The sequence below is a fragment of the Glarea lozoyensis genome, assembly GCF_000409485.1.
Source record: "Glarea lozoyensis ATCC 20868 chromosome Unknown GLAREA6, whole genome shotgun sequence".
In the NCBI taxonomy this organism is placed as follows: domain Eukaryota; kingdom Fungi; phylum Ascomycota; class Leotiomycetes; order Helotiales; family Helotiaceae; genus Glarea; species Glarea lozoyensis.
In genome coordinates, this window is record NW_007361001.1 from 992628 (window position 1) to 1016133 (window position 23506).

General features: G+C 47.2%; 7 protein-coding genes across 7 annotated transcripts; 4 read left to right on the forward strand and 3 right to left on the reverse strand.

Moving 5' to 3' along the window:
- Positions 1 to 742: 742 nt before the first annotated feature.
- On the forward strand, positions 743 to 4168 carry GLAREA_02633 (P-loop containing nucleoside triphosphate hydrolase; the record flags this gene model as incomplete). The annotated part of the gene is made up of 3 exons (XM_008087718.1): positions 743 to 766; positions 817 to 3964; positions 4017 to 4168. The coding sequence occupies 3 exons, from the start codon at positions 743 to 745 to the stop codon at positions 4166 to 4168; spliced, it is 3324 nt and encodes a 1107-aa protein (XP_008085909.1).
- Positions 4169 to 4528: 360 nt separating this feature from the next.
- Positions 4529 to 5588, forward strand: GLAREA_02634 (NAD(P)-binding Rossmann-fold containing protein; the record flags this gene model as incomplete). Its single annotated transcript, XM_008087719.1, has 2 exons — positions 4529 to 4913; positions 4969 to 5588. The coding sequence occupies 2 exons, from the start codon at positions 4529 to 4531 to the stop codon at positions 5586 to 5588; spliced, it is 1005 nt and encodes a 334-aa protein (XP_008085910.1).
- Positions 5589 to 7219: 1631 nt separating this feature from the next.
- GLAREA_02635 (uncharacterized protein) lies at positions 7220 to 9301 on the reverse strand (the record flags this gene model as incomplete). Its single annotated transcript, XM_008087720.1, has 1 exon — positions 7220 to 9301. One exon carries the CDS (start codon positions 9299 to 9301, stop codon positions 7220 to 7222), a length of 2082 nt encoding a protein of 693 aa, XP_008085911.1.
- A 736-nt stretch (positions 9302 to 10037) lies between these two features.
- Positions 10038 to 11805, forward strand: GLAREA_02636 (uncharacterized protein; the record flags this gene model as incomplete). The annotated part of the gene is made up of 8 exons (XM_008087721.1): positions 10038 to 10203; positions 10259 to 10588; positions 10639 to 10743; positions 10797 to 10952; positions 11004 to 11108; positions 11159 to 11199; positions 11248 to 11414; positions 11466 to 11805. 8 exons carry the CDS (start codon positions 10038 to 10040, stop codon positions 11803 to 11805), a joined length of 1410 nt encoding a protein of 469 aa, XP_008085912.1.
- Positions 11806 to 12580: 775 nt separating this feature from the next.
- Positions 12581 to 14276, reverse strand: GLAREA_02637 (uncharacterized protein; the record flags this gene model as incomplete). Its single annotated transcript, XM_008087722.1, has 2 exons — positions 12581 to 13974; positions 14030 to 14276. The coding sequence occupies 2 exons, from the start codon at positions 14274 to 14276 to the stop codon at positions 12581 to 12583; spliced, it is 1641 nt and encodes a 546-aa protein (XP_008085913.1).
- Positions 14277 to 15043: 767 nt separating this feature from the next.
- GLAREA_02638 (P-loop containing nucleoside triphosphate hydrolase) lies at positions 15044 to 17306 on the forward strand (the record flags this gene model as incomplete). The annotated part of the gene is made up of 2 exons (XM_008087723.1): positions 15044 to 17014; positions 17085 to 17306. 2 exons carry the CDS (start codon positions 15044 to 15046, stop codon positions 17304 to 17306), a joined length of 2193 nt encoding a protein of 730 aa, XP_008085914.1.
- A 420-nt stretch (positions 17307 to 17726) lies between these two features.
- GLAREA_02639 (alpha/beta-Hydrolase) lies at positions 17727 to 23128 on the reverse strand (the record flags this gene model as incomplete). Its single annotated transcript, XM_008087724.1, has 7 exons — positions 17727 to 19969; positions 20092 to 20517; positions 20717 to 21664; positions 21779 to 21953; positions 22004 to 22677; positions 22733 to 22951; positions 23035 to 23128. 7 exons carry the CDS (start codon positions 23126 to 23128, stop codon positions 17727 to 17729), a joined length of 4779 nt encoding a protein of 1592 aa, XP_008085915.1.
- Positions 23129 to 23506: the final 378 nt, after the last annotated feature.

Here is a 23506-nt window from a genome sequence, read left to right on the forward strand (position 1 = left end):
GTTTCCACGCCGGCAAAGGGGCGGTGCAGAGAACCTCTTCATTGGTAAACCCCCACCACTCCAGTCGTTTTTTCACCTGCTTGTGGTTATCCAAGACTTCCGTAGAGCGTCTTCCAGCATGCACTTTGATGCTTGGAGCTTTCCGCAAGCTTGTGTCTATTTGATACATGCGCACGAATTGTGTTCCCATCTCAGGATTGGATTAACTGACCATGAGAACACCCACTTTACCCAGATCAATGGGACAAATCAACGATGAGTTATCCAGACATGGGGTACAATGGCCTATATCTCTGTGACGGCCAGCCATGCTTTGGCTAGCAAGTCTTCAACGTCATAATAGACGAGTCATATCTGTCCTGAACAAACGAAGGCATTTGTATTTTTTTACATGTCGAAAATATACATTCTTTACAGTCACGTGATATTAATTGTCGCTGAATTATCGGACTGGAGCCTGGGAGTCCAATGATGAGGTTAACAACTACAATAGAAGACTAGTTTTAAAGCTCACCACAGCATAAGGTAGAATCTATCAGGAATGAAATGTACAGCGGCTAGTTCTGACTGGAAGCCTAGTCTACCTCAGTATCGTGACTTATGTCACAACACCTGGAGTGCACGTGGCTCGCTAGGACTCCGAGGCAAAACTACATCTTAGGTTCCAATGTGTCGCCGTAATTTATTTCTAGAAATTTAGAACATCATTATCCCGCATGCTCCTGTAACCATTAATTCAGCGATGAGAGGTAAAACTTTAGTACGGGTAAGCGCATTTCTACTACAACAATCGTGCATTATGCTGACTCAATATAGGAGTCACAATGTTCGTCGATTTGCGCCTTCTGTGCGCATCGACTCGGACAAGCTTCACAAACTTTCCATGTACAGCGTCGATTTCTCCAATCTTCTCGCGCAACCTCACGACCTCCAGCAGAAGGCGCTGCTCTGCGCGAGAATACCGACGACAAACATAACTCACAGCCTGGGAATTGGCAAGGACCCGTTGTTGGTGTGGGCAGAGGCAATGGAAAGGGTCCGGTAAACAGAAATGCGCCCTCCTGGGGTCGAGGATCAGTGCCAGGACGTGGCAGCATACCAAGCGGAGGTTGGGGAAGACCTGGTTTAGGGGGGGTACCTAGGGGAGTACCTGCTACTCGTGTCCTCAACAATGCTGGAGAAACTGCTCCGGTTCCCGACCTTTTGCCACACGAACAACGAGCGAGAGATCTTATGTTGGGAAAAGAGGCCGAAGCACAGCAAAGAAAAGTTAATATTCCCATGGGCCCCGGACCCCAGGCAACTAGATCAGGGAGATACGAGCCACGAACGGAGGACGAACGAGCACGGATCGCAAGGAATTCACTGGAAAGAAGGAACGCGAGAGAAGCGCAAGATCTCCACGACGGCAGGAGATCTGACGTGTTAAACGGAGCGTCTTTTACTTTGAGAAAATTTCCCACTGGTCTTGCGCCTGAGGAGGATAGAAGTTCATCCGATAAGCCTAAACCATCCGAGTGGAGCCAATTGAGACGTAGGGAGCAAGCGACTTCTGCTCCAGAGAACCCAGCTGTTGCGCGCGAGAAGAGATTCCGGGAAGGCCGTAGGGAAAGGGAAGAGCAGTCTCGTTGGGGTCGTTATACCCCTCTAGGTACGGTTTCGCGACCCGAAGTATCTAGGGACGGTTATAAACCCCGTAGCGAACCAGAGTATCAGCCTCGTTATGGTCGTTATACCCCTACGAATACGATTTCGCAACTTGAAGTTTCTAGAGATGGATATAGACCCCGCCCGAACCGGTTTGTTCCGAGCTCAGACCCGTCGGTCTATGACTCCAAGCCGCAGTTTCAGCAGGAGAGTTCAAGTGATTTTGCGGTGAGAGACAAGGCCGTGGAAACGCCCGAGATGCGAGAGACTCTAGTTTCCTATAAAGCCTTTCGTGCTGTAGAGAACGACTCCCAACCTCAAGAAGTCCTCGCCGAGTCTACCACAAAACAAGTTGTCGAAAAAGAGGATGAAAAAAAGGAAGCCGAACAAGAAGATGAGGATACGCAGCCGACTCGAGAGAGGCGGAAGAAGAAAACCCGTCGAGGGAAATCCGAGAATGTGGAAGCGTCTTATGGTAAACCAGCTAAGGGCGGAGATCGTGACAAAGCAAGAAGACGCCAACAATTCGTGCAGGAGGAAGACGAAGAAGCACTGGAAATAGCAAGAGAAGAGGCTCGCTTGCGTGCAGAAGCTAAAGCCGAACGAAAACGGGAGAAGGCAGCCAAAAAGCCTGTTCCCATAATGTTACCAGAGTTTATTTCGGTCTCAAATCTCGCCATCGCGTTGAGGGTTAGGCAGGAAGACTTTGTTGCCAAAATGACTGAGTTAGGATTTGAGGAAGTCCATCACGACTTCATTTTGAATGCAGAAAATGCTGGTTTGATCGCACAGGAGTACAATTTCGAACCCATAATCGATCGTGGTGAATCGGAGGACCTTAAAGCCATGGATCCCCCAGCAGACACCTCGAATTTACCTTCTAGGCCTCCAGTCGTGACGATCATGGGTCACGTCGATCACGGGAAAACCACCATTCTTGACTACCTCCGTAAGTCTTCAGTTGCTGCAACTGAGCATGGGGGCATAACTCAGCACATTGGAGCCTTTTCGGTTCCAATGCCCTCGGGAAAGACAATCACATTTCTTGATACCCCCGGCCATGCTGCCTTCTTAAGCATGCGTCAGCGCGGTGCGAACGTTACTGACATCGTTATCTTGGTCGTCGCTGCAGACGATAGTGTCATGCCTCAAACCGTTGAAGCTATTAACCACGCAAAAGCAGCTAAAGTGCCTATCATTGTCGCTGTCAATAAAATTGATAAGGAAGATTCAGATGTCGAGAAAGTGAAGCAAGATCTTGCTCGACACGGAGTTGACGTTGAGGATTATGGTGGAGATACCCAAGTTGTCTGCGTAAGCGGGAAGACTGGCCAGGGTATGGACGAATTAGAAGAAGCTGCTGTCGCTTTGTCCGATATCTTGGACATGCGAGCCGACAGAGACTGTCCAGCTGAAGGCTGGGTCATCGAAGCCAGTATCAAGTCTATGGGCAAATGTGCGACAGTCTTAGTACGATGTGGTACAATGCGCCCCGGCGATTTCATAGTTGCCGGTACCACTTGGGCCAGGATTCGCTGTCTCCGCAATGAGGCTGGAGTTGACATCGAAGAAGCTGGTCCCGGAATGCCAGTGGAGATTGACGGCTGGCGTGAACAACCGCTCGCAGGTGATGAAGTTCTGCAAGCACCTGATGAAGGCAAGGCAAAGAGTGTCGTAGACTATCGTCTCGAAAGGGAGGAGCGTAACAGGCTCGCCGAGGATATGGAGGCTATTAACGAGAGCCGTAAAGTCGAATCGGACAAAAAGACTCGCGAAAAACTTGAGACGCAAGCCGCTTCTGAGGGTGTCACGCTTGAGATACCTGAACAGAAGGTTGGCGGTCCAAAAGAAATCTACTTTATTGTCAAGGGAGACGTCAGTGGTTCAGTTGAAGCCGTAGTTGATAGCATATCCGCTTTGGGTAATAAGGAAGTCCATCCTTACGTACTTCGCTCTGGCGTTGGCCAAGTATCAGAATTCGACATTGAGCATGCTTCCGCGGCTAAGGGACACATCATAAATTTCAATACCGAGATCGACCCTCACATCCTTCGATCTGCCGATGCTGCAAAGGTCAAGATAATTGATCAGAATATCATCTACCGTCTCGTAGACGAGGTCAAAGCCAAGCTTTCGGAGCATCTCCCACCCCTTGTAACCCAGAAAGTGATAGGCGAAGCAGATATCGCCCAGGTCTTCTCTATCACTGTGAAAGGACGACAGGTCAAGAATGTCGCTGGATGTAAGGTTAGAAATGGAACCATCGCAAAGAATGCGAGAGTCAGGGTGCTCCGTAGAGGTGAGAAGGTATTCGATGGTAAGTCGCACCTGTACCCTATACTTCAAAGTTCTTACTAATTACCTTCTAGGTGCAATTCTGACTCTCAAGAACGTCAAACGTGATGTTGCTGAGATGAAAAAGGGTACCGAGTGCGGGATTTCTTTCGAAGATTGGACAGATTTCGAAACTGGAGACCAAATCCAGACTTATGAGCAGAAAGAAGAGAAGCGCTACTTGTAAAATATCGCAGAATTGCATGACCTGCCGGTAGAAACTGTCGGTATACATGGTAGTAAATATAGACAGAAAGCACTGAGGGCGTTCAATGCATTCCGGAACTGTAATATATATAGAATGTACGTTAGATATGTATTGATCAATGATGTACCTCACCCCTCCTTCATAGATCAAAGGCTCCTTGCCTTCCGCAACAATCAGAGTTTGAGCCAAGATTATTCAAAGTTACTACGCCTTTCACTTGACACGATTAGTAATCATTCCTCACTAGTTGCCGTCCACTGGTAACTGTAATTTTGCAACATATTTCGAGGTCGTTGATTCCATGAAACTCAAACAACCTCCCTCATTCGCAATCTCCCAATGTCACCACCAAAACTTTCACCATCAGGTCCAATCATCGTCCGTCTCGATGGCTATGTCAGCCCAGACCCTACATTTTCATCTGACTTCCTTCACACTTACACATCTCACAACAGCACACCATATGAAAACGCACGGATCATCGAGGCTCTTACCGGAGCAGACGTAGCGGTAACTACACGCGTGCCCATAAATGCCGAAGTCATCGAGGCGTGTGCTGGAACTCTGAAATTAATTGCCGTCTTCGCCATCGGGTATGACATGATTGACATCGAAGCATGTAAAAGGTTTGGGGTGGAAGTTAGGAATGTGAAGGGTGCTAGTGTTGAAGCAGTTGCTGAACACGCGCTTGGGTTTTATTTTGCGCTGAGGAGATGTATTGTTGGTGAGTTTGGTTTGAGAGCGGGGGTTGGGATATCAGTCGTGACTGATTTTGATAGGAATGCAAAATGCTCTAACTCAGACCAATGACTGGGTAGAGAAAGGCAGCTGCTTTTCTCACTTCGGTCCCCATCCTAGAACTCTGGCGCGGGAGACGATCGGTATCATTGGTGTTGGCGAGCTTGGTACACGAGTAGCAAGCCATTTCCGGGTTCTAGGTTCGAAGGTATTGCTCGCTGAACGTCCCTCGAGCACTTCAATTCGAGAAGGCCGTACTGCTTTTCGAGAAACACTCTCTCAATCTACGGTTATCATCGTGGCCACTGCATCAACACCAGAGACCAGGAATCTAATCTCGGATGCGGAACTGGCTCTTTTGCCATCTGACGCTTTGGTGATTAACATAGCGCGAGGTGAGGTCGTGGATGAGAAGGCTTTGGTAAATGCGTTGAAGGAGAAGAGGTTTGCAGGTGCGGCGACTGATGTTTATGAGAAAGAGCCGGCGAGTAAGGAGACGAGCTTGTTGATTAGAGAAGCTGAGGGTTTAGAGGGTCGATTGATTGTTTCTCCACATGTGGCTTGGTATGCTCTTGCTAGTGTTGAGAAGCTAAGAAGGGTTACCGCTGCTAATATTGAGGAGTGGGTGAGAGGTGAAAAGGGTGTTAATTTTGTTTGTTAATTGGGTATTTGGGGAAAAGAGATCAAAGTCAACATTTGCATTAGATGGCCACTCATACCATAGATGGGCTCGTAGACTCGTTGCACTACACATTCTGTTTAGAAGCTCACTGTGAGTACGTAACATTGAACCTTCTTCTTTCCGTACTTGTTCTTTTTACACCATAGCAAATTGTGAAAAAAGTATCTGTTGAATTCTCCGAATTAGGTCCAAATAAGATATTCATAGGGGCCCAAGTAAGTACCTACTTGAGCCTTTGTCGAGAGCTTACGAAAGATTGGTTCTGAATCATGGTGAGAGACGGTACTGTAATTAGAGTTTTGACCTTAAATTCTTGCTTAAAAAAGCCAATAAGAATGCTCAGGATGCAGGAACGAAAAGAGGGTTTCCCAAATAACCACTCCGAAGACTCGCAGGAAGCGAGTAAGGGTCCTCAGGAACAAACAGACAGCTTCCAAAATAGCTGCCCTCAAAACAAGTCGCACGTCTGAAGTACCGTCTCGACCCCTGCTGCCGAAGCGTCATCACGCCCGATGATATTACGCCCGCGCGTGCGTTTGTTGGAAATCGTACTTTCTGGATCGAAGATCGCCGGTATAAGGCTGAGTGACTGATCACTTGTCATTTTACAAAAAGCGGGTTTACGATCAAGCTTTCGACATTTGGAAATTGTGTCAAGTGTTTGTGGAAAGGGATCTAGAGCTTCCCCACACGTGATATGATAGACGATATATATTGCTACTTTCAGTGCGTTTTATCTGTAACCTTCTATAGGATGATTTCCTTGCCATTCATATTAACCCCCACGTAAGCGTGTCTATCCCCTGATGCAAACAGTCAGACGCTTCGCCGCAGAGCCGCAACCAGAGCTCGACCGGTACTTTCCAGACTCATTTTCATGGCTGGATACTCGGATTGGATGTTACACAACATACGAACAAGGTTCATTCATGTGTTCTCGGGGCCGACGGGGCGAGGGATTGGAGGTTTTCGACGACGTGCCTTGAGTTTGTACTCCCACACCAATAGTGGACCGATATCTGCTTATCAGGCTGAATGTTCCTCGATCAAACCGTCGGCGGGCAATCGCATTACCGATAGTGACTCGAATAGAGAAATCGTTCGGTGTGGAAGCAAGATTGAGATTAAGTGGAAGAAGGAAAGATTTGGTGTGGGAGTGATTCGTTGCGCGTGACTTAGATAACCTGTTGTGAGTCGTCGCTGTTATAAGGCTGTTGCATCATGATAAGATGGTTCTCGAGTTGCACTTCATTTCGGTAGCTAATGGAGTCTATTTGCTCTGTGGTGGTTGTCGGCTTGCATATGAAGGTAAGACTCGTAATGATTCGACGCAGATTGTAGGAGATAGATGCCTGTAGGCTTGCGTGGAAATGGTGCGAGTTTGGTCATATGTCTAGCTGCATAGCCAAGGAGAAGAATGAAGACTGCCCACGACGAATAAACTAAAACATCACCAGCATCTGGAAGGCTAGTCTACCATGTGACATATATCTCGACACTCTAATAACCTTTGCAGGCTCTAAATGATTTCTTATGTAGCCATAACATGAAATTGCCGCGGTATGTCTTTGTGAAAAGTAGTGTATATTTGATAGAAACCAATTATTATATCAAGCACTCTGCGGCCGATACCAATGAGTTAAGTAGGTCGGACTTTGATATTGAATGTAGTGATCCGCTGGATGATTGGCTCCATCCGTAAACCAAGTAGAGGCAACAAGATGTTGATATTGAGAAGCATCTAAAGCAGGCATATTGTGGCGGATAATAACAATGTCTAAAACTATCTGAGCCAGCAGATCGATGTCTAGTGGAGAAATTCGCAGACTGTGAAGAAGCCACCGATTGATACGATCACTTTTGTTGCCTTCCTCGAATTGGGTAATGAAATTATCAAGTTCTGTCGATTCATCCAAAAAAGTGGGAAACGTGTTTGGTTTACGCAGTTCATTGTCGTTAATTTCGTTGACCATGGCCTTGAGATCTTTCTTCTTGTCCACTAGAGTAGGAAATTGTAAGAAAAAGTTGCGATGTGGCTCGCTAGAAGGCACGCTTGAATTCGCTAGTAAATGGCTTTCCTTTGCAGTGCTCAGGAGTTCGATATCCTCCAAGAAGTCTTCGGCCTCTTCTGAGTGCTGTGGAAGGTATATGCCTTCCGATCCGCAACGAGCCGTAAGCACCTCGACCTCAGTAAGTAACTTGGCTATATTTGACTCCACGTCATTCAGTCGCTGGATCAAATCTTCCACACTGGCTTTCATCTCCTGAAAATCTTCAGTGGCTTTACTCTCTGCTGCAACTGCGAGCTTATTTAAGGCTCTTCGGTCGTCATCAAGTTTCCTTTTGAAGTAGTCTGATTTCTCCTTAGCCAAATCAAGGTCACCGAGTTTATCTAAAAGTTTGGCATGAAGGGGATGATACGTATGTTCATCCGCCCATGACGCTTCAGACAGATCATCCCAATGTGACTCGTCCAGACCAGGCGGGTCATCAAATAGATCCTCAGTGGGTGCAGTTACGCTACTTGCAGTATTGTACACTTGACTCTCGGCCTTCGTTAATTTGAACTCCAACTCGTCCAGGGAATCTGTCAATTGATTGTATTCATACTCCATGGGACCATACTTATTTCGCGCGCTTTGCAATGCTTCCCAGTAGGGTTGAATATCAGAAGCTAAGCTCCCTGAGCGGTCTAGTGAGTTTCTGAATGGATTTGACATGTTTATGGTCAAAAATTTGATAAATCTCGCGTCAGCTTCAGTCTTCACATACTCTTGCCTTCGAAGTTGTTGGCGCTTGGTGCGAAGCTCACCACGGCGCCTGAAAGCTTCCATACGTAACGTCTTCAGGTTATTCGTCGCCCTTTCCTGCACTTCTGGGTCGGCGCTTTGGTCGGCGGAGTCATTGTTGTTCAGAAACATCTCAAAAACATCGGCATTTTGAGGCATTAGAGTCGTTGACTGGTGGATTTGAATCTGGGACACCTTCCCCGCAAGAATTTCTGTTATATGCTGCCTCGGAGATTGAGGCGAGATAGGTGTTGAGGGCGAGAGACGCTCATCTCGATTTGATTGTGCGTTGCTGGTTACAATCTTGGGCCTCTGATTCCATTCGTCATCTTGTGTCGAGCGACACGTGACTGTGCCCAGAAAGCTTGTGCCAGAATCCACAGGCCCAACTCCTTTCTCCAAACTTTCTTTCAAAAAACCGTCTTCCAGCGCCTCTGGACTACCAAGTAGTGTTTGGCCCTTCAAATCATCATTTTCGTATGTCTTGCGGCAGTCTTTCTCGTCTTCCAACTGCTTGTCCTCCCGCAATCGATTGTGTACCATTGGATCCTGCATCTCGGATTTCTGTTCGCACGGTGTCTCATGTTGGCCGTCCGGTGTTACTGGCTTCGTTTTCATGTGTTGATCGATCATCGCAAGTTCTGGCGTGGTATGCGGCTTCTGGTTTCGCGCAACACTTGTAGCTGTTAAGTTCGGGGATTGTGTTTGCCATGGAAACTGCCTTTGATTTCCGGCGGAGTCGAAGGGCCATTTCTTTTCCCCACCCATATTTCTCGAGGCAGGCGACGTCTTGTATGGACCTCCATCCCGAGACCTAGGCGTCTTTTGCCTCCTCCCTGCATCTCCGTTTGCTCTTGATTTCGTCTTAAGGGGCGGACCCTGTCTGCAACCGTGTTCTATCATGCGTTCGAAACGATATGGAGGGAGTTGGAAGTCGTGTCGGGTCGCTGCTGTCCAACGACGTCGTACGTGGAGCTTTCTCCATTCGAAGTCGCAGACAGGATAGTAATGGCCTAAGAACTGACTGTCTAGGCTGAGCTACTGCAAGCAAGAGTGGTCGGCATCGAATAGTAAGGTCCTTTCAATATACTTTTCCACGAAATGTGTTTGTGTTGTTGAGACTGTTTGCTATGTGGCGGGCTTTGATAAGGCTATATGGCCCACGAACCTCGAGGCCCAAGCCTGCCCTAGCAACTTCGAATGCCCCAGTTAGGTGGCATGTCTCGAAAATCTCCTGGAGCTGTGAAAGTCATGGTAACACAACCTGTGGATGCTTTCCGTCACATTCCTTCGTGGGGGCTAACCAATACTGGGCTGAGATATAATAACCAAAGCGGCACCCGTTGTCCGGGGCAGGTCAAGCCGCTCGCTAAGCGCTGATAGGGTAAATATCATGCTTGTAGTTGCACTGCATGTTGTGTTTTCTTCTTCGAAACGTGCAGCCAATTGGGACCTTCCCATACGTCAAAGACATATCACGGCACACCCTCAATATCACCCTCTTCACACTGTATCATGATTGCGGCTCTTCGAGCTCTCCACTATTTATGGCACCGGGAGAAGCCTTAGACGAGCGACCCTTGTGGTCAAAGTCGCCAACCTTCGACAGGGAAAATATCTCGCGGACTGGCCTTCAAACATGTCGAAAAGATCATCGCACAAGTCAAAGGATTATGCTTACGCGCAGGGGGAAAGCTCCAGAAGTAGTCGACAACAACCGACGCCAGTAGGTGCTGAGTGGTCCCAATGGCTGCAAGATCCTCATGGTAGATGGTACATGTGGAGGTATGACAGTCGACGAGAAGGTGAGCAGAAACTATTCGCCTTTGAATTTTGGAACGCTTATAATATTTTGTGAAGTCGAGTACTATTACCACGCCGAAGATGCAGCGGCCCCTAGATCGAATGTTTTGAGTTCATATTCTGAACAGCCAGACGACAAGCAAGATCAATATCAAATTAGCTCTAGCCAATACAATTCAGCCAGTACAAGTTATGCAGCTGGCTCGGGATATCCTCCTGATACCAGCAACTCCACGGACTACAAACTTGATGACAACGCAGCTGGCGGAACAAACAGTGTGGCCTCTCTCAGCAGCAGTCTGGCACAAACGAGTATTGGCTCCGCGCCTAACTTAGAGCAAGGCCAAGAGCAAGAAGCCCCAGAAGGGTACGACACTAATTCGGCGAGTCCGTCTCACATGGTGCTGGGATGCTCGACGTAACTCATTTCTACGCAGATTATATTATGACAGGATCGCCACCGTCAGCTCAATCAACGGCCCCTTACAGCACAGGGGGAGGTCATGGTTATGGAATGGGTGGCCCATCCACTATGACAAGCAGTATGTATGGTCAGGCTGCTGTACAGTCTTTAGCTTAACAGACTTCACCATAGATTACACCACATCCGCGGGATATAATCAAGCCTCGCAACAGAGTTCGGGTTACAAATACTCCTACGACAACCCCCAGACCTCAACGACTAGCTACAATTACGGACCATCAAGCAGCGGGCCCACCGGAGGCTACTCGTCTTATAGTGCTACAGCTAGTAAGTGCGGTCTCATGTAGTGGCGAAGACGACTAACCTCGATGGACACAGCCCAGCAAGATCACCGTGCGGAATCTTATGTGGACCACGATTCAATAGTGAGTGATATTGAAATCACGGCCCGCCAGGGTAACGATCGACTTGCGAGACATGAAAGTGCGGCCACGTTTTGCCTCGTAGTCGGGTACGATGCTAACGAAATTAAGATTTTAAAGTGTACAAATCGAAGGATTTTAAACCTGGTTATGTAAGTAATTGAACGCTTGTGCGTTGTAGTCCCTTCTAAGCTTCACAGGTTTTCAAAGTTTTATGGTCTGAGCCAAAAGGGGAGACCAATCGCTCGAGGAACAATGGGACAATAGTAACGGATGAGTCATACGAGACGCATCAGGGTCAGCAGATTCATACCAAGATGCGGCGATTCATTATCGTTGGTGTTGGCAACGGGCACAATCGTTGCATGTGAGCGAGCTCCTTCCTCATGAGTGATAATTAATAACAACTGGATTCAAGTCCGATCCTCACTTACGGCTTTCAAGGTACCGGTAAACATGGAGCCAAACCCCATGAACATGCGATAATCCACACCGGTGAAATACCGCCACAAGCTGAGTCTCCGTTGATGAGAAGCCCCATACGGATGGCGCCAAAGAATCCTCGCGAGAAATTGGATCCCATGTCAAGAATACACTACGCTAAAACGTATACGGTGGAGCACAATCTCCGGGTTCTTATAATTGGCAAGATCCACGGAAATTCCGAGCGAACCTTTTTAAACGACTTCAATCAGATTCACGATTCAATAACAGGCATGGTTCCTGCCGATGAAAATGAGGGACAGTACGAGAATTAGATGCTTTCAGATGAAGCATTATCACGTTGAGTGGGACCGGGACCCATCTTTATATCCGTTTGGCGGCTTAAGTTGCCTGAACATCATAACGAATTTCCTTTTCTACATTCCTGTATTGATGATTGCTGTGATGTGGGACTTTTACAGTTGAAAGGATACCCGTCGAATCATGTATTATGGGGAATATTTTGATTTGAGCTGCTTGTTATATACAGCTTGATAGCGATTACAATTGCTTGTTGATATCAGTCCTAGGCACTTCCATTTGGCAAGTTCTAACGTCATTTGTCGCAATTGACATCAATGTCACAGTTCCAAAATTTCAGAGTATTATGTTGAGTTTGGGATTTTATAGCTAGCTTATTGTTGATCTAGTCCTGTGAAGTTACATTTTTCAACCACTTAAAATTCGAGCCAGAGTCTATGAGTAGATCTTGAATAGCTACATCATGTGACCCGTTGAGCGAGCACAACAACACCCCTGAGTAGTGAGCTCCGCCTAGTTTAGGCTTACTAGTGCTACAGCACTATAGATTTTCCGAATACACAAGCCAATTATTTCCAGCATCAGGTTTTACCTACCTAGCTCCCTACTTTACTGTCATGGTAGATGTGAAGATACATTGGACACGAATACACAAACATAAAAAGAGGAGATAATCGTCGATAACCACTTAGTCGCCTTCTATTGAACCAATTCTTCTAAATTATATAAATCAGACATGAATTTTTCTATCTCATCAATTAACTGAGAATAAGTGAGTTCTTTCTCCCCTCATCTATACCTTTTATCTTTGTTACCACTGCTGAAAAAGCCCTTTTTAGCGGTTGACTCTTTGTCTTTCTTAGGCGCATAGTAGCCGTCTTCCAAATTATTCAAATTCGCATTAGGTACTTGCGCTTGTCGAGAATTTTCAAACGATCCTGATCCTTGTGCCGCTTCCGATGCAAACGACGAGTAAGTCGTTGGTTGCATTCCGTAGGGTGCAGTGTTCGTTACGTAGGGCTGCGTAGATGCAGTGAAACTGAACGTACCGCCGTCTGTTCTCAGATGAGGCGAGAGTTGCTGCCGGCCGGGACCTCTGAGACTGTTTGCACGATCGTCCATTCTTGGTTGCTGGTATCCCGGTGATGGAAATTGGGGAGAGGGTTGTGGAGACCTATCGCCAGATGCTGCTTGGCTTGAAGCGGGCTGATCCGCTGGATGATACCCATTATACTCAATGTATCTGTCGAGATCAGATGTATTGCTGTAGTCGTCTACCCCAGTTGGAGACGGGACGTCCATTCCCCCGACTGGTCTTCCCAAGTAATTGTTAGCCAGCTCAGCTTGTGCTGGTGACTTTCTTCTAGGTGTCACGGGCTGCTCCGGTGGCTCTTTTCGAACGATAGGGCTTGCTTGCACCTGAATTGGTCGAGCTGCTTCAGTCTCTAGTTGATACTCCCGGTCGACAGTTTGAAGTTTCTCTTCAAGACTCTTGGACGCATCATCCTCATCAACGTCTACTGGGACTGATGCAATTTCTTCTTCGCTGAGGTTGAGTTCTGCTGTCAAATCCTCTCCTTCCAGGAACGATGTTACCTCCTCCCTCTTAGGATGCGTTTCCAGATGCTTTTCTAACGCTTCCGCCGAACCAAAATCGACATCACCATGCTTAGCAAAACAAGCTAGGCATTTGTAGAAAGCTCGACGATCCATCAGTGAGGCGCAAGATGTGATGTGGGACCTAGCAAGAACACGGGTCGAAAGAAGTGTCTTCCCAGTTTCCGACATTCGATAGTCTCCAACCTCTAGATTGCAATATTTGCACGTAAATCCGAGAAGAAACATGCTTGCATCGACGGCAAGCTCAGCGCCAGTAAAAGCGCTGTTATTTTGCAACAGTAGTGCTCCGTAACAGAACGCTCGTGGCCGTGCAAGAGCTTTCAAAGGTCCAGTTGTATCGCTACTGGGTAGACCCGAAGGTAGATTTACTGCAGGCCCACTTTTTGCTAATTGATTTATAGCATTTGTCATTGCTTGATGAATTGATGTTGCCTCGATGGTGAGAATCTTCATCTTCTTGACATATTGGCTGTTTTGTGAACCACTGCTCTTCAGAGACTTGACGCCATCAAGTAGCTTCCGCTGCCTCTTCGCAATGAGTTTGCATTGTCGCTTAAATTCTTCTACAATTTCTCAGTCAATGAAACTCAGTCAATCTTCTCCTTGATGTTATCTTACTATCTCCGTTGGGGGCGAACATTGTCCCAAATCTCCCAGCTAACCGATTGTACTCTTTCTGGACTGCAGGTCCACAAGCTTTGATGGCTTGTGACAATTTGTCTTCTTCTTTTTCGACTTCATAGCTTCCAACCACCGTCTCCTTACGCGAGTCGCGAAAATCGGAAAATTCTTGATATATCTCGATGCAAGTCTTCACCACATATACCACACTGGAAACGATTGACAAGATTGAGACTGGATCCATGATTGAGTGAATGTTTTGAGTTTTAGTTGGCAAAATTGCTCTTCGTCGAAATTTCACTTGTGGTGTCGAAAAATGATGTAGAATCCAGTTTACTTGCCAGAACAGCAGACGACAGAAGTTGATGGAAATCCCAAAATACTGACTCGGAGCCTCCGCAATGGGTTGCACAAAGGCGCAATTATTCCTACATTTTTTCACGCGTCAAGGAACATGCCGCATGTTGAGGCTTAAAGTCGCTGTTCGGGCCTTCAGCTGAAAATACGGCTTTGCACCCTAGGTGGAAGGACGTATAGAACACCAGAAGGAGCGCGCTGGCGTAAGGGGCTAAATAAGAGGCTCTGATTGACCTATCCGGGGCTGGCAACATATTTTTGCGAGCGCCTCAATGTTGCATTTAGAATAAGGCTGAGAAAAGTGCTTTTTTTTCCCGAGCATATTACATCAGTCGTCCAATTATATACACAGACAGCGCGTATCGACTGTTCCAGATGCCAGCCCAAAATGATTGCATTGTTGATTCCCTATAGCCAGGCAATATCGAAAGCGGTGCAAGATGAGGCTGAAATCTTGAGGAGACTGGTATCTGGCCCTTTTCCTTCAAAACTCATGTCTCTCAATTATTTTTGTTTTTAATAACATTGCTCTTGCCACGGAACGTAACGAGATCTTGAAAATGACACACGTTTGTGAATTACCCCATAATGTAGAAACATTATGCTTACTACTCTTAGAACTACAATCAAAATACTACTCCTCCCTATCCAACCATGGATTCTAATGGTTATGGACATGACGAGCTTCCAATGCAAAGACCACAAAGACACAATATCCCACTCGAACCGGAGAACTCTTTTACGAACATAACCAACCCGCAACAAATCAAGCTTCTCGACACTTTGACTCGGCTACAGAAGCTACAAATCGACAAACTAGAAGGCTTTGACCTTCCGCAAATCATCGTATGCGGAGTACAATCGTCCGGCAAAAGCTCTGTTCTGGAAGCCATCACAGGAATTCCATTTCCTAGAAAAGGAAACACTTGCACAAGATTCATCACCAAAGTCACGCTCAAGCCGAGCGAAGAAGCTTCTGTCAGAGTCACTATTGAACCTGGAATTGGTTCGAAAACCAGAAGCTACGAAAATGACTTTCCTCCCATCACAAATCTACATAACTTGCCCAGAGACCTTCAAAACCACTTCACCACCGCCGAAAAGCTAATTCTTGGAGGTCGAAAAACAAACGAGTTCTCGAAAGATGTTCTATGCATTACTATAACTGGAAAAGGCCGACCAATTCTGCAGATTCTTGATCTGCCAGGCTTGATTGAAGTGGAACTAGACGACGATATTAGAAACAAAGATCTTGTACGAGAAATGGTGGCACGCGAAATGAGAAAGCCAAACTCCACTATCCTTGCGGTAGTGGCTGCGAATGTCGATGTACAAACACAAACGATATTTGGACTATGTGCCGAAACAGATCGTTCTGGAGATCGAACTATCGGCATCGTCACCCAACCTGACGTCTCTCCCGAACGAGCTCCTATGTATGTAGATCTTGCAATAGGAAAAACATCAATCGGAAAGTACAAGTATCCATGGCATGTTCTCAAAAACCGAAGTGCAAAAGAACTCGAAGCACGAACTGACATGCGATCGCGCAACGACGAGGAAAAAAGATACCTCGACGAGCATCCATGGAATCAAATTCCGCAAGAAAACCGAGGTATAGAAGCTTTACGCAAAAGACTGAGCGAGCGACTTTTCGGAGAAGCGATCAAAGTGTTTCCAGAACTTGCCACACAAGCAACGACGAAGCTTTCGGGGTTCCAAAGAGACTTGAAGGCTTTGGGTGGTGAAAATCGTACAACGGCGGAGATGGAAAGCATTTTCCGAACCGCAACGAAAAGTCTCAGTAAACTCACCGAAGCGTACTCGAAAGGTCGATATGAATACAAAACCATTGATTTCGAGTCTTCTCATGCCATCTATCTCCGCGCGAGAATCGTCGACCAGAGCGAGCTCTTTTACCACCGCATCATGACTGAAGGACATACATGGAGTAGTCATATCGACATCTCCGCCATCGACCCCGATTCCGATTTTGAATTGAGCCAAAGCAACTCCCTAAAAGCCACAATGAATAAACGAAAACCTGAGGTCATGACCCGCGAAGCCGAGATCGAACTCGCCAAAAAGCACCTCCGCGAGAAACGAGGCAACGAGTTCCCTTTAACATGGGATCCCCACCACATAAACGAGTTCTTCTGGAAGCTATCTCGTGAATGGGATGGTATAGCCAGCGAACACATCGCCAAAGTACACACCCACTGCGAGTCCTACTTCCACCACGCAACACACCTCTCCTTCCGGCCCTCCGCCTCCAAAGACCCCAAACCCACATTCACAAACCACGCAGACGTCGCAACGCGCTACTTCACACTCAGCAAGACCCACCTCAAACATCGACAAGACGACGCGGAGCGCGAGCTCGAGAAGATCGAGTCTGATCGGCAGGGCCTGCAGACGAATTTCAACCGCGCGTACAAAGTGCAGTATCGGCAGCAGAAGAACGAGCGGAACATGCAGAAGGCGGTGGGCGCGTTTGTCAGGAATATGGATCCGGCGGAGACGAATCCGAATACGTTTGCCGAGCATCAGGGACGGCAGACGTTGGAGGATCAGGTGACGGAGGTTGCGGAGGACTTTTTGAGGGCGGCGTGGATTCATTATAAGGTATGTTTGACAATACTGTCAACCTTGGAATGATAATTCGAGATGAGATATGGAGTGCTGATTGTTGTAGATTATGAGGGATGGATATATTGCGAATGTGATTACGCAGGTTATTGAGAGGCACTTTTTGCAGGATATTTCGGATGTGCCGCCTGAGAGGGAGGCGATGGATGAGAGGGCTTTCAAGGCGTTGGTTGAGGAGGATAGAGGGCTTGAGATGCAGAAAGCGGAGTTGAAGGATAAGATTGATACTTTGGAGGAGTGTTTGGAGATTTTGGAACCTTATAGATAGAGGGAAGATGGTAGAGGTCTTGTGTAGAGAAGAGTTTGGTTCGAAAATGCATTTAGACTGAGCCGATATTAAAATGTAATTACTAATTAATGTATCTGTAATTTAATCCTGATGCCAGTATACCCAGTAGCTATTCCAGCTATGCAATCATCCCTTTTCCAAGCCTAAGAATGCAGCCATATAAATGCCAAGCACACCCCAACTTCATAAAGTAAGTATATAACAACCAGCAACCCCACAGACTCTTCTCTATTTGAACGCAAAAACTAATACAAAATGCAAGTGGGTATCGCTATGCACCAAACAACCTACAATCCGCAATCCTTCAAAGCAAATCCACATAACCCTTCCGCATAACTCTTCGTTCAACGGACAAATATAAACTTCAAACACGAAAACAAATTTGAGAAAATAACCGCACTAATGCCTAATACCTAGTCCAACACCTTCACGAAGACCACTTTCACTTCGTTCAACCCACGTCCGCTCAACTCTTGCTCGCGCATGGACGGTATCTACGCTATCCGTCTCACCAAATTGAACGAATCTCGTTCCGACCTTGACACCTCCACTACCGCTCCGCCCCATCTCTTCACCTCCAAATCTAGGTGTAGCAGGATCTGGTTCTTCCACTGGTGTGAAAGATCTGGGGACGCCCCAGGGTGCAGGATTGGGTTTTTGAGGTGGCTTGAACTGGTTGGAGAGTGGATGTGGAGGGGAGGTGCGATGTTGAGGGAGGGGTGGTGGTGCCCATGGAGAGCTGTGATGTGGGAGGTTGGTTGTGAAGGAATTTGGACTCGGGTGTTGGGTCACTGGCGCACTGTGAGGAAGCGGAGGCGATGGTTTGATAAAATCACCGTGCAGCGGTTGGAGAGTAGTTTGCGTGGAATTCGCTCTACTAAATAAGGTCCCTGGTTGAAAAGCAGGCGTTGCGGGGTTAAAAGCTCGTCGCGGTGGAGGAAGATTCTCGATTCCACCATCCCAATTTTCGAGACTCTGCTGCACCTGACTGAGACGAGGTGACTTGCGAGAACGTTGAGCTGGTGATCTCTCGCGTTGGAGATTTCGTATCTGAGGTATTTCCGGTGCATTTTGGTTTTGGTAGACTTGGTAGCTTGTAGGAGGGCTAACATTCGGACGATAAGGAAGAGGTTCGGTTTCAGCGACGCTCTGCGGTCGTCCCCGTCCTCGGGATTGCTTCGAATGTCCTGAAGTGTCACGGGACATTGGCTGAGAGCTATAGCCATGTTTGGTACTAGAAAAGGATAGTTCTGGTCGGCCAGGAATGTACGTTGATGGCCGGATATTGGGAGAAGATAGAGACATGAGTGACGAAACCTGATCTTCATTGTTCGCGTAATCTTGAGAGTGCCACGAGGGATAATCATGTGGAAGACTACGCTTTGGTGGACCTGTATGTGCTCTTGCCCGCATTTGGGCTTGATTTTCGACTGGAATTGGCCCAGTCTTCATAGGATATAACTTTGTCGAAGGGATACCACCTAGCAGACTGCTAGCTCCGTCATAAGACGCCAGAACTATTTCTTGTCCAGGACAGCCATATGGTTGATCAATATCATGCATAGGAACATCGAATTGATCGCTGTAAATGGTGGAGTCAGTAAAGAATCTCTCTCTCTCATCGACACTTGGTGTTACGGGATATGGGGGCATTGCAAGAACAGGAGATCGAGGAGAGGCTGGATGTCGAATGATTTCTACAGGGTATTTGTCTCGTAGTGAGTTCAAAGCTGAACTGCAGACACTTTCGGTGACGCTACCATTAGGTATTGGAATGGGCTGTGAGCCGTCACGGAATCCGGAGGCAGTATCGTTGGTTTGTCCGGTAATAGCATTGGCGTAAGAGGAAGTGCCCATTCGCATTGCTCCTCGACCGGCAGACCCTGGGTTTCGCGAAGACGAACGATCTCGTACCATCCCTCCACCGCGTGGGGCAGGCGGACTTATTTGTGAGATATGAGTGAGAGCCGCTTCTGCGCTCGACTGGCCAGATACACTACTGCGAGAGTGCCCACGGGACCCTGTTCTTTGCACAAATCCTTTCGCCAGCTTATGGCTCAAGGATGGGTTGATCGCCCTTGGATCGGCGGTTTTACTTCCAATTACAGCTCGGTAAGAACCTGCTCGATCATGATATCTGGTCTGATCCAGCCAGTTGATAGTTCTGTGATTTTCGAGGCGCTCCTGCTCATTCTGACGACGAGGTTTGACCGTTTGCCAGTCCCCACCAGGGCTAGGTAGCGATTCCTGCTTCACAGTTCGCGTGGAGGGCTGTAGCGTCATCGCGATGGATCCTTCAAAATCGCTTTCGTACCCTATATCCTCATAAGGCATAAAGGTCTGAATATGGCGAGATTCACGAGCCGGATGAGACTCTTGACGGCGAGTGTCTTCCATAGTATGTGTGAATGCCACCGGAGATTCTGAATGATCCTGTTCATCTCCGTACCAGCGTATTATAGCCGGGTCTGGATTGTATGGCGTCTCTTGGCCTGTATCAGAGGAGCTGCTCGTCCTATCAAATATTGAGGTTTGAAACTCTCCAGGACGTCTCTCCACTATAGTCTGTGATGACTCAGGAGTTCTTCGATCAATTTCGTCTTTGATTTTGAGAAGCGAGATATTTAAACCTCCATATATTTCTGTGACTGGCATTAGCTTATGCATGACAGCCACTCGTGCACTTGTGTACGAAAATGCACAAGAGACTTGGATGGGAGGGCCAGAATTCCAAATAGAATGATGCAGGGTTTGCGTTGCTTACCATTGAGTAGAGGATATTTCTTTTTATATTTCGTTATGTGATGCAGAAGCCGTTTGCCGTGAATTTCATACACCCGATAATCTTCAACCAAACCAGCATTTGTCTTCCTGGCGATACGCTCGGCAGCGGTCTTGTATGACTCACAGAAGACCATCACAGCACGATAAAGATAGCGAGGAAGGGTTTGGTCGGCATCGAGGGTATCCGTAAAGAAGGCTTGAATAACGCCATGGAGCCTGATAAAATCCACGTTATCTCCGATCAAGTCCCGACTTCCCCTTGACGTTTGGGATGATCCGACTGTAACGGCTTCTTGCTCGTTACGATCCATCAAGGCAAACATATTGAGGTACCGAAAAGTATTGTTCAAGTCCATGCCGTTCAATGAATCCATCGTTTTGACCTCGACATCCAAAGCTGTGAGACCTACTCGAATGTTAGCGTCAAATTCAAGACCATCGCAGCTATATTATTTATATGACAAAAAGAACAATCGCACTATAGTTCCAAATTATGCAATCAAGCGGCATGAATTGAAAGTGCAGCCGAGTGTCGATGAGACCCATAAACCGGACACCTCAGAGGACTTCCTTTGATGGAATAAAGAAACCAAGAAGACACGAACCTAAAGAAATCATCTCCACCGGTATTCGTTGTCCGTAAAAGCAAAGTATTTTTATAAGGTGAGTAGCTTCTGGCGATAGCCTCTCAAGGTGTGAGAGAACGTCCTTAAAAGTATCTAGACCTTTGAGCCTTGGTTCGGAAGCATATGATTTCGCAGCCTTCGACAAGGGCTCTTCCGTCAACCTTAGGCGTTGCGCATAGGTGTGTATCACAATGGGCAAGAAGTTGATGCCCTGTACAATCTCCATTGCATACTTGAGATCATCCGTTGTGAATGGTTTGCTCTTACCCAATTCCAGGAGAAATAGCTCTTGTGCCTCGCGCGCAGACAGCGCAGGGAGTCTGATCATCTGTGGATTCATGAGAAATTGATCTCCCGCAATACCTTTCTCAGTTGACGTGTATATAAGGCTGGTGTTCTCACTGTCGGGGATGTATTTCCGGAGTGCTTCGGATTCGTTGAAGTGGATTCCATCCAGAACAAGCAACCAGTCGTGGTGATTGTTAAGCCATTCCTTGACTAATCCAACCCATTCTTCACTATGCCTCAAAGCTATCCGACCCTCTCTGCTGGCGACATCCTTAAAAACAGCTTTCGTAGCAATATCCCAGTAGCCGGCTACAAGCTCTTCCTCGCTCTTAGCGCCCACCCAAAATATACCACCGGGATATGAGCTCTTATGTGTATAAACATACTCTCTCGCCAGATGAGTTTTACCTCCACCGGGGATGGATTGAATTGAAATTGCTGAAGTGCCCTCGGCTCGTCTTTTAGTGTCGAGCAGCATCTTATGCATATCTATGAGCTCTGTTTCACGCCCCACAAAGAGGGAATTCGGTCGAAAGCTTGGCGGTCTGATGAAAATTTGATTTAATGGTTCTGGATCTTCAGGTTCTATGCTAATGTGCTGTGGTACAATGATTGTTGAGTTATTCATTGAGCCAGGATCTACGGAAACAGCAAATCAGCCCATGTCCACCCACAAGGAAACCGCAAATAAAAAGCATGGTAATACGCATAAAGCTCGGAACATGAAAACAAATTTCCTTTATCTGTAGTGACCGGCCATTTCAGTATCTGCATCTTCATACTCTGCAGCTTCAAACTCAAAAGTTGTTCGTGATGAAGGTGCTTCAACCAAGCCAGGCTGACGGTAGGATTGCGCAGGGATTGGTTCTTGGTTATTGCGCAACATACCTGGGGTATTTCCACTGGTGGCTGGTTGTGTCGATGGTTGCTGGTCATGATTAGTCGCAGAATGAATCATCCGGGATGAGACTGACTTACACCGCGGGGATGCATCATTTCCATAGCCCTGTTCTGGTCGAATCGAGCTCTCTCCTCCTTATCCTTCATCAGTCTCATCTCGATCAAGCTACCCGAGCCCTCTACCCACGTCTTTATGTTGCTAGCAACATTGGACCATCCTGGAGAGTTCTTCGTCTCAAATTTGCACATAAGGGAGTGTGTTGCCTCGATTCCAAAGTACTTCACCCCGGGTAAAGGAGGGCTTGCCGAGACGTTATCCACTATCAAAGCCTTTGTGCCTTTCAGATCGGTCTTTTGAGTTTCATGTACCATGCAGACCTGATACTGATGCACCATGTCGGCAAATTCAATGTTGATATTTTGCAGTGTTTCGTTATTAGATTGAAGCGTCTTGACAAGCTGATTCTCGGTATGTAAGATGCTCTTTGGCATCAACACACTGACCATTCTTTGTAGCATTAGGCCCCATTTAGCGGGATCGGCGCCTGTATGAGGGGTTCCGAGAAATATAATGCCGTAGGTTGATACGGCGATGGACCGCAAGTCTTGCAGGTTCTTCTCCTGCAAATGAGACGACATGATCAATGCTCGCTTCACCAGTATACCTCCCAAACTGTGTGCGACCCAAATAATGGGGTGATCCTCAACTTCCTCCAATGTTCGATTACTGTGAAGACTGTTGAGCAGCGTTTCTGCATGATTGTGTATCAGATCACTACTGGGCCCCCTTTCCCCGAAAGAATACACGTCCGCATTGTATCCGTACACCAATATCCTCGCTTGGGAGGACTTCAACGCCGCAGGTAGTAGCTGTGTTGGCCAGAAAACGCCTTTTGGGGACGTCCATGTCTTTCGAGGATCTCCGTTCAGGCCATGGACGAGAACAATATCGACTTTCGCATCTGGGTGGTTGTAAACTTCGGTGAGTTCTATCCTTTCGATATCCTTTGGGTCGATCGCGGTGCCCTATCAAATTGTTAGTCATGCTGTTGCGACATTATGGTTCTGACATCAAGCATAGGCGTAGGAAATCCTGAGTTCCGATTTACGATGCTCGCGGGTTGGAGACCCGAAGTTGGATTCCGAGCCGTCGTACACGGCCTGTTGCTTGAATTCCGCAGCTCCTCCACTGGAGGCTGCCATGTGTCGAAGCTTAAACAGGCCAGCGCGGAACAAATGAGGTGCTGTGTAAAGAACTTTGGACACGGTGGAAAGTGCTGGTGTTGACTTACCATGCTTGTTGATGTGCTGTCAAGAGCTGTCCGATTTGCCCTCTCGAACAGATTATGTTGTATTCTTATATACAGCAGCTCGGCGAACCAACGTCTTCATGGTACACAGATGCGGAAAGAGAAAACCGTTGATCGAGTCGACGATGCCCGAGTTGATCTGGCTTAGTTTCTTGCGCGTCCTCGAAAGGACCGTATAGGTGTATTGTAGCGGTGATGGTTGTGGCACGCGCAAAACGGTTAGTCACACGGGTTGTTGTTGGGGTAATGTGCCACGGGAACAGTCATGATC